The sequence below is a fragment of the Seriola dumerili genome, unplaced genomic scaffold, assembly GCF_002260705.1.
Source record: "Seriola dumerili isolate Sdu_G_001 unplaced genomic scaffold, Sdu_1.0 BDQW01000066.1, whole genome shotgun sequence".
Lineage (NCBI taxonomy): Eukaryota > Metazoa > Chordata > Actinopteri > Carangiformes > Carangidae > Seriola > Seriola dumerili.
In genome coordinates this window covers 4,471,544-4,486,963 of record NW_019174321.1, presented here as the reverse complement: position 1 = coordinate 4,486,963, position 15,420 = coordinate 4,471,544, and the positions used below count along the sequence as shown (strand labels likewise).

The following is a 15,420-nucleotide window of genomic DNA, read 5'->3' as shown; positions in this document are numbered from 1 at the left end:
ACAGGTCGGGGCCTAAAGACACCACAGCACCAGTGCCTTGAACAAATAAAATTCACCTCATCAAAAGAGACTATTACCTCTAAGTTTCAAATAGGAAATTCTCCGACATAAAAGGCATTTAGCCCTTTTTACTAAACATTTTGGTTTCTGTGTTGCAGGACTGCTATGTAAATGCAAGAAATCTGCAACCAGAGGCAACATAAAATCTCCCCCAGCTGTAGTGTGGGCTACTGTTTGCCATCTATTTTACCACAAAGTGAAAAAGTATACCACACAGGTGGAATAAGCATCTCGAAAAATATGCGATTTCGATATCATACAGGCAAACTGTAATATTCCTGAATTGTTCTCGAATGCTGCTGTTTGATAGACCTGTTCAAAAAACCAGTATGAACCAGATCCCTCTGTTGCAAGCATTGTTCTATACATGAAGGGGCTTGCATTGTAGGATTGCAGGGTCCCGGTTTTGGATCAAGTCTTACTCGTTTTGTTTGGGTTTTTTTTTTTTTTTTTTTAAGAAGCACAGAAGCTACAAAAACATGAATATTAAAATTAGTCACATAAAAACATAAAAACAACAGCTCTTTTTCTCAACAGATTATTCTCTTCTAGGAAACAGATTTATTTGCAAACTGATGTATAAACATCTGGGCACATGTTACATGGTGTGCAGTTATTTGTGGTTGTGTTTGCATATAGTTGAGTCAGCTTTTTGGTTTGTGTTTGAGTGTGTGATAACGACAGATTAAGGCATACTGTACTGTACAGAAAGGGTGAATGAAGAAAAAAAGGGGGAGGGATCAGGGAGGATTGGCAGAGAGAGAGAAAATGAACTTATTTCCTCCTCCCCCCCAAGTTCTCCTCAGATGAACTTGCTATGCTGCTTGATGACATGTTGTTTGGAAAGCCATATCCTCTGCTATTTGCGTTTCTCTCCTCCCCGTAGTTAGAGTGACTCTGTGGTTACCAGGATCAAAGTCTCTTTTCCTTTTGGTTGTTGCTTTTATCAGGTCATACTGCACACACACACACACGGAGCTCTTCCTGTTTGTGAGCAAAACTGACTCATGGGCTATAAACAGCATTTGATCCGACTCCTTTGTCAATGCCGTATCACATAGAAAACCACTTAAAACTGTTCTAGCTTTGAGCAACCAATCACCAGATGTCAAAGTTGCACACTGTAAAAGCCATGAGAAAGTCATATTAAGAGTGACATCTGGATGGTCCAGATGTTCCACCCGTGTCTCAGCATTTGTCTTAACCTATGTGGAATATTACATTGGCTGGTTTCCTGTGACAGGATAGAGCCACGTATGACAATAGCTCACTAAGTAAGCTTTCAAACACTCGCCTGTGATCATCACAACTTTCAGGCACTCACTGTAGGCAGATCAGGCAGATAACATTGACTAAAACAAACCATAAAAAGTACTTGCAAAGACTTTTTTTCACCTAGGTCTCTTGAGAATGTCACAGTGAGTATAGAAAGATCCATCTGTCGTACTTCACTGAGTGGTAAGTACAGCAGTATATGGATAGGACATACAAGCCCAGAGAAAGGAAACTTCCACAGCCCTTCACAAAATATATAGCGCAAAACAACAAGTCGTCTAGCCTCATCACTCTAATAAAACATCGCGACATAAACAAACCCACGACACACTCTTAAAAGCACTTCAAACAACATGAAAGTATTGAAAACCTAAGAGTTGTCGCACCAGCCTGAGCATACAAGCAATGGTGGAAAATGTTACTTTAGTCCAGACTCTGCCATTAATGTTCAATTACACGTCAGGGAAAGTGTTTAGTATTACAACAAAATAACATGTAAAATACCCGTGTTTAAAATCACCACTAGCATGCTTTAGAAAAACTGTTCTTTTTTAGAGGTATTGCCCTTCTGAACTTTGATCATAATGCACTAACACAACAGTTATCATCATAATTCAGTTTTATTATAATGTAGATATCATAATGCTGCATGTATTAAAAAGTACACTGTAAAAGACACAGCACAACTATTGATCATAAACACCTAAAGCAGTCAAATAGTTGTGGTAGTGGCATTTTCAACAAACCAGGGTGTTGGCTAATATTTTAATGGTTTCTGTGTTACAGTGTCTGATGATACAAAAAACATGGATTGGGAATTTGACAACCTGCCTGACAGTCATTACAAGTAAAAAGTTTTTGTAATGTAAGAAGTGCCCACTACCTTTGGTGTCGGGGTATTTTATGTTGGCCATTGCCTTCTATGTTTAAGCGTTAAGTAGAAGGAGTAGCAATATGTATGTTATCTTAAAAGTGGCGTGGCAACTCCAGCACCTCTTCAGGCAAAATCAAAGTCCACACCAAATGTACTTCATGTGTGGGCACATACCTTTTACAGGGTCTTATTAGTCTCCACAGTTAGAGGTTTTGACCTAAGGCTCTAGAGCCACAGTCAGTCCATCTAATGACCCCCTGACATACTGTAGGGGGGAATTTCCTCTCCAATTAGTACCAGATATTGAATTGTGTAGTCTAGTGGCTCCCAGCTTGCGGTCTGGACCCCCACATGGGCTTGTAAGATCAATCTAAGGGGTTGCGAGATGATTACCGGGGAAGGAAATAAGATAAAACAAAAATCTGCTACACAGAATTATACTGATTTTTTGGACTTTAACCCTTGGTTCTCTCTTACTCTCTTACTTCTCTTAATACTGCATTCACCAGTTTTACCAGGTCACATCTGTAAAATCACTAAAATCAAATAATCTAAGGAGAGGAAATCAGGCTTTGAGTTTACTGTTAATTACTCAGTCATGCAAACTGTGACAAGCGCTCAAGTAAACCTGGTTTGTATTATGGGGTCACAAACAAACAGGATTGGGAATCACTAGTGTAGACTAGACAACAGCTGCTAACATTAGAGATATTATAATATTTCCCCCAATAAGTCTACAAATGGGTTTGTAACTTTTAGTATTTGAATCATCCCCAAAGTGCTCATCTGATGCCTCTGGACTGGGCTGTGTTCTACCAAATTAACAACACTGGAAGTGACTACAGCATACCCTAGTAATTTGAATGTAATCATGTCAGCCTGGAGGTGTGTGTGTGAGTGTGTGTATGTGTGTGCGTGTGTGTGTGTTTTGTATTATGTTTGTAAAGTTGCGACTCCTGCTTTTCATTCAAAAACTATTAAAAGGAAAATGTAGTTTTAGACAGAAACACCGCAGAGGAAGAATTGAGAGTAAGCACCAAACAGGAACAAGAAAAAAACAATAGGGGCCTTGACTTTGTGAAATGACTCCAAAAATTGAAAACTTTAAATTTAAAGTTTAAAAAGAAATGAACAAAAAGTAACTTATTTAACAGTTTTAAACACCTGACTTTCCATGAGGATGACAATGTGACGGCAACCTAAAATTCATCAGTCCTCTCTAAACTGAAGTTTCTGCAGGTAAGCTGCTGATTGGCTTCACACATGAAAAGAATGTAACGTTCATGTACTCAATGTCAATCAGTGTAAAAAGATAAAATGTGGACAGATTGGACTGAGGTACTCTTCTGGATTCTATTTACAAGTACTTTTTGTGAGAAAATATAGAGGACAATTATTAGGAAAATTATGTCGTAAATAAAGCCGTCAAAACTGCTCCTGCCAGTGAAGATGTATGGCAGACTGAGTCAGTGTGCCAGATGGACTTAAACTCCCACTGACCTGAGTTTATTAACCAGGATGCATCACAGATGATGAAATTCAACTGAAACCTCAGGCTCATACAAAACATAACCACTTGTCCAACATATGGACAAAGTCTGCTTATGGAACAATGGTCCTTTCTCTACATGTGTTAACACCTAGCTCACATAGCATGAACACTGCACTGAGCATCTGGTAGCAAGTTATGCCACCATATCTTATTGTGTAGTGTCATACCCCCTTTCTGACATGGCATCCTCTCATTGCTTGGCTGCCAATACTCTCCTCCCCCCCCTCAGTGGTGGGTTCTGCCATGCTGCATCCACGACATCAGCCTCTTTTTGTCTCATTGAGATTCAGCTTGGCATGCAGACAATGCCCATTTCTTGGCACCAAATATTGGAGAGAACCGCATAAGAGAACCAACCTCAGTCTTTTCCCTCACAGTCATCCCCCGAATTCCGCCGATCAACATGGACCAACGCCAACCTATAATGGGTATTTTTATGTTTTTGTGCCTTCGTCTACTAAATTCTCAGTTTGTTCGGCACCTGGGCATATGAAATCACGGATATCTTCTATGACGTTTACCACTGTAAGATGATGAGAGCTGTGAATATGAATGACAGTGTCAGCAATATGTTCATTGGCATGTTTATTGTTCCGGTACTTGTTATGGATTCATAACAGTTTTCCTTCATTATACTCTGCCACAGAGCAGCCATTTTCCTATCATCAGCAGCTTGGGGATATAGTGTGAAAGTCAGACCATTACTTCCAGCTGTAAGAAAGAAAGAAAGAAAGAAAGAAAGAAAGAAAGAAAGAAAGAAAGAAAGAAAGAAAGAAAGAAAATCATTTGCTTTAGTTCTTGGTTGCAAGCTTACCCATGCAACCTTATGGAGTCTCAGTGGAGTGGGTAATTGGTGTTTATCTCTAGCATAGCTTATATTTAAAAAGGTTGATGCACAATCACTAACAGGGTATTTGGAGACGATCAAGGTAAGAATAACTAAAAAAAATAAATAAATCAAAGTGTACTTGTTTGTGTGCCTCACTGGCCTGTGGTTGAGAGTTGCAACTGAATAACAACTTCTACCTAAAGTTGTGGTAGCAGTTGGGTGATTTTTTTTTTTTTTTTAAACTCAGCTGTGGTTGGAGAACGGATGTTTGAATCAGACTGAGCTCTGATAATATAATGAATGTGAACTTGTCATTTTGAGATGTGATTATTCTGAGAAACAGATGCAAGTCACATCATGTTAGATAATGCCATGTCGTGTTGTGTGCTGACGGAATAGAACCAAGATTAAAAGAGAATTTAAGATAATGAAAACTGATAAACAACTTTGGAGTTGAACTGCCTCTGTCTATACTGTGCTGTAAGCTTGAAGCAGTTATAGTTTTAATCATTACAAATGGAAAAGCGGGTATTAATCCTACCAGTACATTATTCCATAAGTTATTCATTCTTAACCGGGGAACCACAAACAAATCTTGTTTTTCATTCACTCAACTTTTCTTTTATAAAAAGCTGAATGCAGTCCTGCTTTCACTCCAGCCCCTTTGCATTGGCCAGCCAGTTAGAAGAGTTTGATACCATTTACCGTCTAATTAATTCAACATCTCAATTAAGGCCCCCCGCTCTCTGATGCCCTTGTGGCTTTTCATTCTGCCCCAGTGAGCATGGCCTGGCACCACAGCCGCACAGCCTGCCAAAACATTTCAATCACTGTCAGCATTAATTAGACCAAAGAGGAATTCAGAATGTTAATGAACTACCCAGTCGCTTTTCAGTGACCATGGTTCACATGCTAATTTATGCAAAGCGCCCTAGCCTTTGCGTGGGTTGACCATCGTCGTCTACCATAACAGTGTCTGGGCTCACTCAGCTCAGCCAAAGTATGGCTCTGTCAGGGCCCAGGCAGCTCTGCCCAGCTTGTGTCCCAGACTCTAGCTGGCACAGTAAACAGACTCCTTTTTCAATGGACTTGAAGTGGCTTTCACACTGTGCAAAAAGGGCAATTTTCTGAAGTCAAACCTTCAACTACTCTATTAAAACATCTAAATCAAAAAAAAAAAATCACTAGAAGGATTTTTTTGCCTCACATTTGTGAATCAGCAACAGTCGACTCTCTGAAATATTTTATGAACAGCCAATTCCTTCAATCAGTCAGTCTCAACATCTGCTATATCATTATTTGTGGAAAAATAAGCAGTCTATCTTATGGATACGGATCTGAAGGAGGAGGTAGAAGTTAACAGGTTGCACCACAGATGTTGGGTATGGGTGCCAAACAACTCCCTAAAATGGCCGAGTAACAGCCATTTTCCATTTTTCTTCCTTTGCTTTGCATTAGTTTCTGGTTGTAGAGACGGAAGGGACCAAACTGGAGAAAGGCGTGCTTAAATTGAGCTATTTTTTTCTGCCTGTTGGGAAGCAGACCTGGAAAGACCTGAGCCAAGTTTTAGAGAAACATAGGCACTAATTCTTGGCACAGCTGCCCTTCACTATGTGCCAACTTCTCTGAATGTGATTTTTTTTTTTTCCACAAATTGCCACACTGAATTGTGACAGAAGCACATTCTGACCTTAATGTGTAAGTCATTAAGAAAACTGCATTTCTTTTGTACATGTCAAATCTATGCTAATGTACAGTATGTCCATCATCTGTCATTCTTAAACCCTGACCAAATACATTTGCACTGACCAATGCAAGTGGTCTCATACTTTATATCACTGTAGTGCTGTTTGTAAGCCTGTTGAGCCAAGCCTGTAGTTTCTGTTCTCTGTTTTACAATACAGTCCACAATGCAGTGGAGTCTAGAGGGGAAATTTCTCCTTGAAGGTAATTCCTGATAAAACTGTTATCAGACTACCTCATTCCATGGTACGGGTTGTCATTTGAATAATATGGTTTAACAGTATGTACGTGTGCATGTTTTAACTATTATTTTGGATGCAACTGCAGTAGTTTACTACAAAAGATATTACATTACATTAAATGGCCAATATCACAAGAAATTATTGAAAGTATACTTATCAGATTTTCCTGTGATGCACCGTTTACTAAACACAATCTGAAATGACTAAATGTGGTAAAACCTTTGCATTTTGTCCTCTACGCAGACTAAAAAATATTTTTCAACCACTGTTTGCCCCTAGTGGGTACTGATATCTAAAAACTCACTTATTCTTTTGTTTCACAGTTTGACTGACAAGTTTCCACTGCTGCCTGCAAAAGCATCTGTCCTTAAGGCTGAGGTAGTAGATTGAATAGTTGTGGGGTTTGTGTCCTCCCTCTGAGATAACTATGCAATCTACTGTCTTTCCTAAGGAGACAGGTTGATCTGCTGTGATGCCAATAGCCTGAGCACACGTAAGAAGCTCTGTGGACAAAGGACCTCATGGACAGAGTAAAGTAAATCAAAGGATAACCCATCCCTCACCTCTGGAGAAGAGATTGCGGACACAAAGACTTTATATATTTACCAGATGCAATGGTGGAACTTATCTAATGTAATGACATGTTGTAAAGTTAGTACATATTGAGTTAAGTCTTGTTTTTAAGGATGCTGTACTTGAAGTTGAGCCTAGCAAGGTGAGGTAGTAGGTTGTATAGTTTGTGGGATGGAGTAAATCCTACTCAGGTGATAACTATACAGTCTATTACCTTCCTTGAGAGGTACAATGAGTGCTTGGAATGAAGCTCACTCACACACTCTTGCCAAAGGGTGAAGGAGCCACTCCGATGCCACCTTGTGGCCAAAGACTATCATTACTCTGGAAATTATTAAAGCTTTGGGAGCTCTATTGTGTGCATCTGGAGCATATTCACAAAACATCCAGGGGCTGAAAGTAACTCCTAATTCCTTTTTGGTCTGAGAAATTCACCAAGCAAAAGTATGTTCTACGTCTGAGAGATGTTAGAGGAAGAGCAGAGGAGTGCTAAGTCTGCTCACAGTCAGTTATGTCTTGTGAAAACAGAATAATAATTAACTTTTAAACCATATTTTAATTGCCATTTAATAAGGATGCAATTTGCTCACCAACAAATCTGAACAATCCAATAATATCAGACATGACAGTTACAATACAGTTTGCAGCGCTGACGATGGCAGCCTCCGCTCTCTGACAAGATCATTCATCAAAGTAAAATTGTGCCAATTTGTCTGACAAGTCCTTAAATGCACATTAAATAATCACCAACTGCAATTAACACATAAATAAAGGTAATTTCATGACCATTGCTGGATTGTCCAATAAAAACAGCTCTGTATGTAGAATTACCATCAAAGTATGATGATTGGTTTTGTTAGCTGGAAAAATATCCCATACTGATGGTATTTGATCCCAGACGCTATATATACACATGTATGCAATAAAATATTTTAATTTGTTTCACGTGTTAAATTCGTTATACATTTTACAAAATACTGATATGACAGCTATCTGAATTTAATTTAATTTGTTCCTCACGCTACTGTGTATTGATGAATATCTTATTTCACTTCACTGGCTGACTCATCACCTGTCAAACACCAGTCCCTGTGGACATAGGGTGGAAATTCATGATGATGTCCTCCTTAATGCCGCCACTTCTCTTTTCTCTTAGTTTAGGACTCTTTTTTACTTACTAAAAGTTTTTCACAGCAGCTTTGTGAATTTCTCTTAAGAGGAAACTCATGACATTTGGGAGAATTCCCAACGGTAACATACGATCCTTTGTTACAGCCCTAAAATGATCATAAATGAATTATAAGGGATAACAATTTTTGATGTAAGAGTAAGTTACACAACAAAACCTACACCAAGTGTGGGGGCAGTATTATATTAAGTACTTTATGAATAAATTCTTTGTAACTGAACAGCAAGTGCTGTTTATCTGACACATTGGTCTGTCAGACGAAGAACGAAGTGACAAAGTACTTTCGAATTGTGACTGCTCAGTCACTCAGTGTGACAGTTGATGAATGATGCACTGCGGCCACGAGTGAAAACCATTCAATATGTGTCGGGTAAAGGTTAAAATTATGTATCACCCTGTAAACCCAGTGGGTAAAAGGTTAGTTAGTAACCTATATGGTCAGCAACTTACAGATGTCGTGGTGCTCTTGCAGCAATTTCTTTCAAAGACTGAACATTTGGAAATACATGGACATTTTATATGTACAGTAAAATTACAGTGTTATTAACTGATTAATATTAGTTTAATTTTTTAAATTAGTTCCGCAAAAAGTACCCCAGTAAAAGTCTTACATATGTGGAAATCGGAAATAAGTCATTGAGGCTTTCTCTTTTGCAATTGAAACTCTGACTCATGTCACATGTAGATTTATGCAGCACTAAGAGTTGCTAGTGTAGACTAAAGAAATTAATTTATCATACATTTTGCCAGATTATAGTGGCTCATAAATACGTATAAACCGTTTACGGCAGGAAAGAAGTAAATACTCACTAAAAATAACTGTGTTCGTAAACACTAAACATATTTAATATAACTGCAGAGTCATTACACTATATGTGCAAAGGAAAATTGAGCAATGCAAAGATTCTTTAAGTCAGGAAATGAAACAGCTTGACTACCAAACCACAAACCTGCAAACTTGTGATAAAAATCTAATCAACATACAGTGCAGACTAAATTAACTTCAGCTGAAAGGTTGGGAAAAAGTTGAGACAAACATCAACATAAAAAAAATATACCAGCAAAATAAAATAAATGCTAATGAGCCAAAGAGAAGGTTATATTGAATTAAATTGATGTCAGTCACTGCCCTGTCTCATTTTTGTTAGGATACTGTACATCATAAGAAAATTACAAAAATAAAAGTGATTTAAAAACGCTCATTACCAAGAGCTGTCATTTTAATAACACTACCAGGTATTAGGTTTGATATCTTCAGTTTGTCAGATATGCATCAATGTTGCAAAACTGGACTTGTAAGGTTCACTTTTTGTTGAGACTGTGTGAGAGATTACTTCTCCTAACCCTTTGGTCATTTCTGAGGCTGTACTTTGTTGTGTTGTTCTGTCACACTGCACTGTTTTGAAATGTCTGTAATAGTTTGTCTACCTCCATTTACATAGGGGAACCAAATATTCTAAAACAGATTCGTATGTAATTGAATCCAATCTAACAGCAGAACAAAGTACAGATGAAAAAAATACTATGTAGCTGATTTAACATCTGTTAACACACATTTAAGTGTCTCCACATATTCCTAATATTATGATATCATGTTTCAGATGTCCAAATTTATTAGTTTTTTTTTTTTTAAGATAGTGATGGTACTTTCCAAGACAGTGAGATTTCTATTCAAATGAATATGAAGAACTGGAACTTGAACAGAAACAGAAAAGCAACAGTGATATGAAACTCTGTGTAAAAACTAAAGCTTTTAAAACAAGTGAAAGCTGCCCTTTTCCTCTGAAAGAAAGTTTTCGCAATGCACACAGACACATGCATACTCAGCCACATGCACTCACATAGTGGACACACAAACACGCACAGGGTTCCTGAAAATAACAGATAATAGACCTTCTCAGTGCATGCCTACATTTGTTTACTGTATCAGTAAACACTAATATCCTCAACATCAACTAGCATGTAGTTTTCGGATTTCAGTATAAATTACTGTAAGTAGCTTTGTTTACCTTTCACATGATGTCAACATGTTTTACAGTGTTTTAGACTGAAGAGTCAATCAAACTTGGTCCTTAAGAATACGCACACAAAAGAAGGAAATCTGCCTTTAGTCATCGTTGGCCACACTGTTAATGTTACTGCTGAGATTGTTGTCTGTCGTCTGGCTTGACTGTGGTCCTTGAGTTTCTTCTCCACATGCAACATACTCTCTCCAGAGCTTCAAGTATGCAGTCCTGATCTTTTGTACTTTGAACGCATACACAACTGGGTTTACAGCTGAGTTAGCATGAGAAAGCAGGATGCCCACATGGAAAGCTGGCTCTGGAAAATCTTTCTGTCCACTAAAGTAAGCAATGCAGTTCATTATATGGAGAGGAAGCCAGGACAGTGCAAACAGGGCCAATACCAGGGACAGAGATCCTGCCAGCTGTTTCTCTTTCTTTAGGTAGTTCTCAGATTGTTTCTGGGCACTGTTGCCTGGTTTCCCTCTGAGGTTTCCCCGAATGGTAAAGAATATACAGCCGTACAGTACAGTCATCACCAACAGAGGTATCAAAGTGCAGAGAAAAAAGTTGAAGTAAACCAGGTATGTCAAGGGAATCACTGTCATAAACTCGCAGACGATGGTAGAGTTGACTGAAGAGAAGGTTTCATGGTTGTACCACCCTAGCATGGGAGCAAAGCTTAGTGGTAATGCAACAAACCAACATGCTGCTACCACAAGCCATGAATGTCTCTGTGTCACAGTCGCTTTGTACCTAAAGAAAAAAACACTAATTATTGATATAATCAACTGTGTATTCAAAAAATTAGCAGTAGGATTAGAAATTATATTAAAACACAGTGAAGTCATTGTAGCTTGTTGTTATGCAAGCCATGCAAAAGAGAGGTTGAGATAAAGTTCAAAAGCATTTCAACTATGCTTAGCAGCACTATTTCACTTTTCTCTGCACAATAAACCATCTAGAAAAAAAATTTCATACCTGAGAGGGACATACACCCGGAGGAAACGGTCCACTGCAATAGCCGCAAGACACAAAACTGAGACTAAGGTCAACAGGATGACCACACAGCTGATGAAGAGACAGCCATGAAATGAAGTCTTCACTCGTCCGTCCACCAGCACAGCCAACGGTATGGCTACACAGCCAACTAAAAAGTCAGCAACAGCCAGAGAGACAATCAGGCAGAAGGTGGGCAGTTGAATGATTTTACTGGTCCACAGAGCCAGAATAACCAACAAATTACCCAAACAGCAGCTGACAGCAATGAGCAACTCCACCAACGTGTAGATAACTTCACCCACACTCATTGTGCTTCCTATCTGGCTAATGTTTGATGGTTACTGGTACCGCTCGTCTGATTGCGTGCCTGAGTCTGACATTTAACATTCATCTCGAGTTTGTGAAACCTTTGAGGAAGTCCGTGGCCACTCATCTTTTTTTCAAAGCTATGATGACACCTTATGAAAATTTCCTGCAAGCTTTGCATGTGTACTTTCTGCATGCTTATATATCTGTTTGTTGTTGTATTTAACTTCTATAGCTGTACCAGGTCAAAATGTAGGTTGAAAAAAAAAATAAAGAAGAGTCTCAACTAGCATTTTAAACAAAAATGAAAATAAAACCTGACTTCTGTCCTAAAACCAAAAAAACAGCCAAACAGGACTCTTGTTCATGGCGGATCTAAACAAAGAGTTTTCTGCATGTGTGTGTGGTCAGTTTTAGTTTTTCTCTACCCGAGGGCCAGTCTAACAACCTCAATACTAATAAACAAAGCTTAACAACAATTCTACAACCAACACATGCTCAACAAAAGCTCCTGCAATGCGCTGGCAGTGTACTTAGGGTCACTGTCCTGTTGAAAGATGAACCTTCGACCCAATCTGCCGCCCCTTACCAAATCATGTCAAATCAATTGAATTTACCACAGGTGGACTCCAATCAAGGCGTAGCAACATCTCAAAGATGATCAAGAGAAACAGGGGGAACCTGAGTTTAATTTGAAATGTCAAAGCCAATGATCTGAATACTCATGTCAATATTTTCCGTGTTTAATAATTTTGCAAAAAATTTCTAACGTTTTGTTCTGCTTTGTTGTTATGGGGTCTTTAGTGTGGACCGATGAGTGTTTGTGAGATGTTGTGAATACTTATGAAGTGGAAGCAGTTCTTAAAAAATATCCCACGCTTCTATCACCATGATGTTTATCTAAACTTTAACAATGCATTTATTTTTCTCACCCATGTGGTGTCTTGCATCCATGCTGGTGGTTATACAGGTTGTGGTCGTGTCACATAGCTAATCTAACTTACATTTGAGACTTCAGATTATTTGGAAATTGTCTCAGTAATAAAACCATTTCTTACTGCACTTTAAATCATTGAGCTTGTTTATATGTAAAGAAAAGCTATCTACCAAACTATATAAAAAAGGACAATAAAATAAAAAAGCCACCACATTAACAACTGCCTTAATTTACCTTTGTTAAATACAATTTTTGAAGTCACACTGCGGTTGCCTTCAACAAAGCAGAATATTCTTCCAGGAAATGACAGCTCACAAACACCACTCAGAGTCACCAGGTTGTGACTTTAACCTCAAACCCCTAATCAAGGATTTGATCAAAAAAAAAAAAACACTGACCTCTTTTTATCCTCCATTAATTGTTCAAGTTATTTTCCAAGCATAAACACCAAGCATTTGATGGTTCTAGGTTCTTAAAAGTCATAGTTCACAGCTTTTCTTGGTCTCATATAAGAGTAAATTGAATATTTTTGGGATTTGGGATTTTTTGGTGTGTGACATCACCTTATACTTCAGCATTTTGTGATAAGCTTTTTCACAGTTTTCTGATGTTTTCACGAACAAATGATTCGAGAAAATAATCGGGAGATTAATCAGTTATGAAAATAATTGTTATTTGCCACCCTACTTAAATCCTATCTGCATTACAAGTGATGCACAGAATTAACACTTTTCCATCACACAGGATTTGAATTTAAGGAGTGGAGTGAAGGAGTGGTAAATGTATCTCAGAATTAATGTATATATATTTCTCAGGAGTCAAAGAGAAACTAATTCTGAGCAGCAGGTTTTTGCTACCACTAAAATGTTTTACTTTACTTTTTTTTTTACATGACAACATAAAATGTGTATGTCGCTCTTGTGCAGCTTGAACAGGAAATGAAAACCTATAATAACTCTCTCCGTGGTGTAATGCAGTTTCCTCTCATACTGTAAAGCTGGTAATGTCTGACAGATACAGTGATGAAAAGTTTGTTGCGAGGACAGCGGACTTAGATGCAAGTATTTTGTGATCACTGTGTAGAAGCTCATGATGATGTAACAAGGTCACCAATTTCACTTCCTTACCATGAAGGGAAGCCCAGTGTTACAGAGCTAGCACAGCAAATAAAAAAAGATGAGCTTGATGACTTGAAAAAGTACACCACATTACACATAAAACAGACAGCCAAATATGAAAGCGATGACAGCTGCAGTACCACAAGGAACTACGAAGTTCTTGCTGAAAAAGGTGCTATCAAACAATTTCAAACATGACATGAAACCAGGAAATCAACCAACATCCACACATTGGTTGCTGCCCTGGCACCTCAAGATAACACTTAGAAATCTACACAAACTAAACACTAAACACTAAACTTAAATCAGTGCAAAATGCTACTGCTGTTCTACAGGCATACTGTACTGTATACTGTGGCAATTTGGAAAGGGTTTTTGCAAACATGCCTTAAATCACAACCATGAACGTGAAAATTGACAATTGAGAACACCAAGATGTGACAAAACTCACAAAATAAATAAAATGAAACTCGCCAGAAAGCCCTGACCTCCCTGACCTCAACATTTTGGAATCAGTCTGGGAGTACATGAAGGGACAGAGGACATTGAGACAGCTTAAATCCACAGAAGATGTGGCAAGTTCACCAAGATACAACAACGTACTGGTCAAGTAGGCTACCTTAAAAAACTGCGCAAGTGTCCTGAGGAGACCTGCTGCTGTTTTAAAGGCAAAGTTGGGTCAAATATTGATTTGATTGATGTTCTCTCTGTTATTGCACTTTGTATGGAGTTACCAACAATTCATGACATTATTTTTTAAAATCACCCTCATTTTTTCACAAGCAGCTGACAACAATATTACTGCAAATGAAGATGCATATAAGGTTCATTTTATCCATTCAGCTCCACAAAATGGAAACACAACTGTTACTTTCACAGACACAGTGTATTTTAAATTTCCTTACCTTACAGCTGCCTCTGTTGTTTTCTGTTTGAGTCAGTACTTTTCTGAGAGGGAATAGAAAGCAGCTGATGTTTACATCTTGTTGATTTGGTCTGTTAGCATAACATTAGCGGTTAGCTGCCTAGCTAGAGTGAGGGGGAAAGCATTAGCTACATGATATGTTGAACAAATCTTCCCCTTCTCTCTTTAGACCGCATCATTTATGTGCTAGCTAACAGATAAAGTAATCTTAACGTACAGGAGGGGAACAGAAGATAGTTAATGTCAAAACGTTGAAAATTATTAATTAGACAAAAACATAAAGATATTAGTTAAAACTGCTTAATAAATCAAAACTGACTCACCTGTTGGCGACAAAAAGCGAACTGACAAGGGGTCAAAACTTCAAGTGGGTAAACGCTCATTTAACAGTAGTTAACCTCAAATCAGCGACACTCAAAAATCTCCAAAAACCCGAAAAACTGACGCCTGTTAACTCTCGTGTGTTTTACTTTTCTCCATCCCCATGAACAAACCATCCTCAACATAGGTGAGCTACTACCTTGACATCAGTCTGGCGTGTAGGCCTAATGCTGCGTTCATGACAGTTTGGAAAGTCGGAAATTACACGCTCCGACTCGGAAAAAAACATTTGAATTAATGAACTTTAATGAACCTGCCCGGAAACTTATTCATTCAGCTTTTTATACACCACTGTTAAAAATGTGCACCAGACTGAAACTTACCTTTTCATGAAAGTAGCAGTAGCAAATCTCTCTTATAAATTCAGGGCTTTCCTGTGCTGAAAGCTGCTGCTCTCTGGCTGGACATCTT

The 15,420-nt window shown here is 38.3% G+C and overlaps 1 protein-coding gene across 1 annotated transcript; it reads right to left on the bottom strand.

The window, feature by feature from the left end:
- Window positions 1-9,822: 9,822 nt before the first annotated feature.
- On the bottom strand, window positions 9,823-11,684 carry LOC111219439 (adenosine receptor A1-like). Its single transcript, XM_022742116.1, has 2 exons — window positions 11,322-11,684; window positions 9,823-11,096 (listed from the first exon to the last, which is right to left on the bottom strand). The coding sequence occupies exons 1-2, from the start codon at window positions 11,648-11,650 to the stop codon at window positions 10,445-10,447; spliced, it is 981 nt and encodes a 326-aa protein (XP_022597837.1). The 5' UTR covers window positions 11,651-11,684; the 3' UTR covers window positions 9,823-10,444.
- Window positions 11,685-15,420: the final 3,736 nt, after the last annotated feature.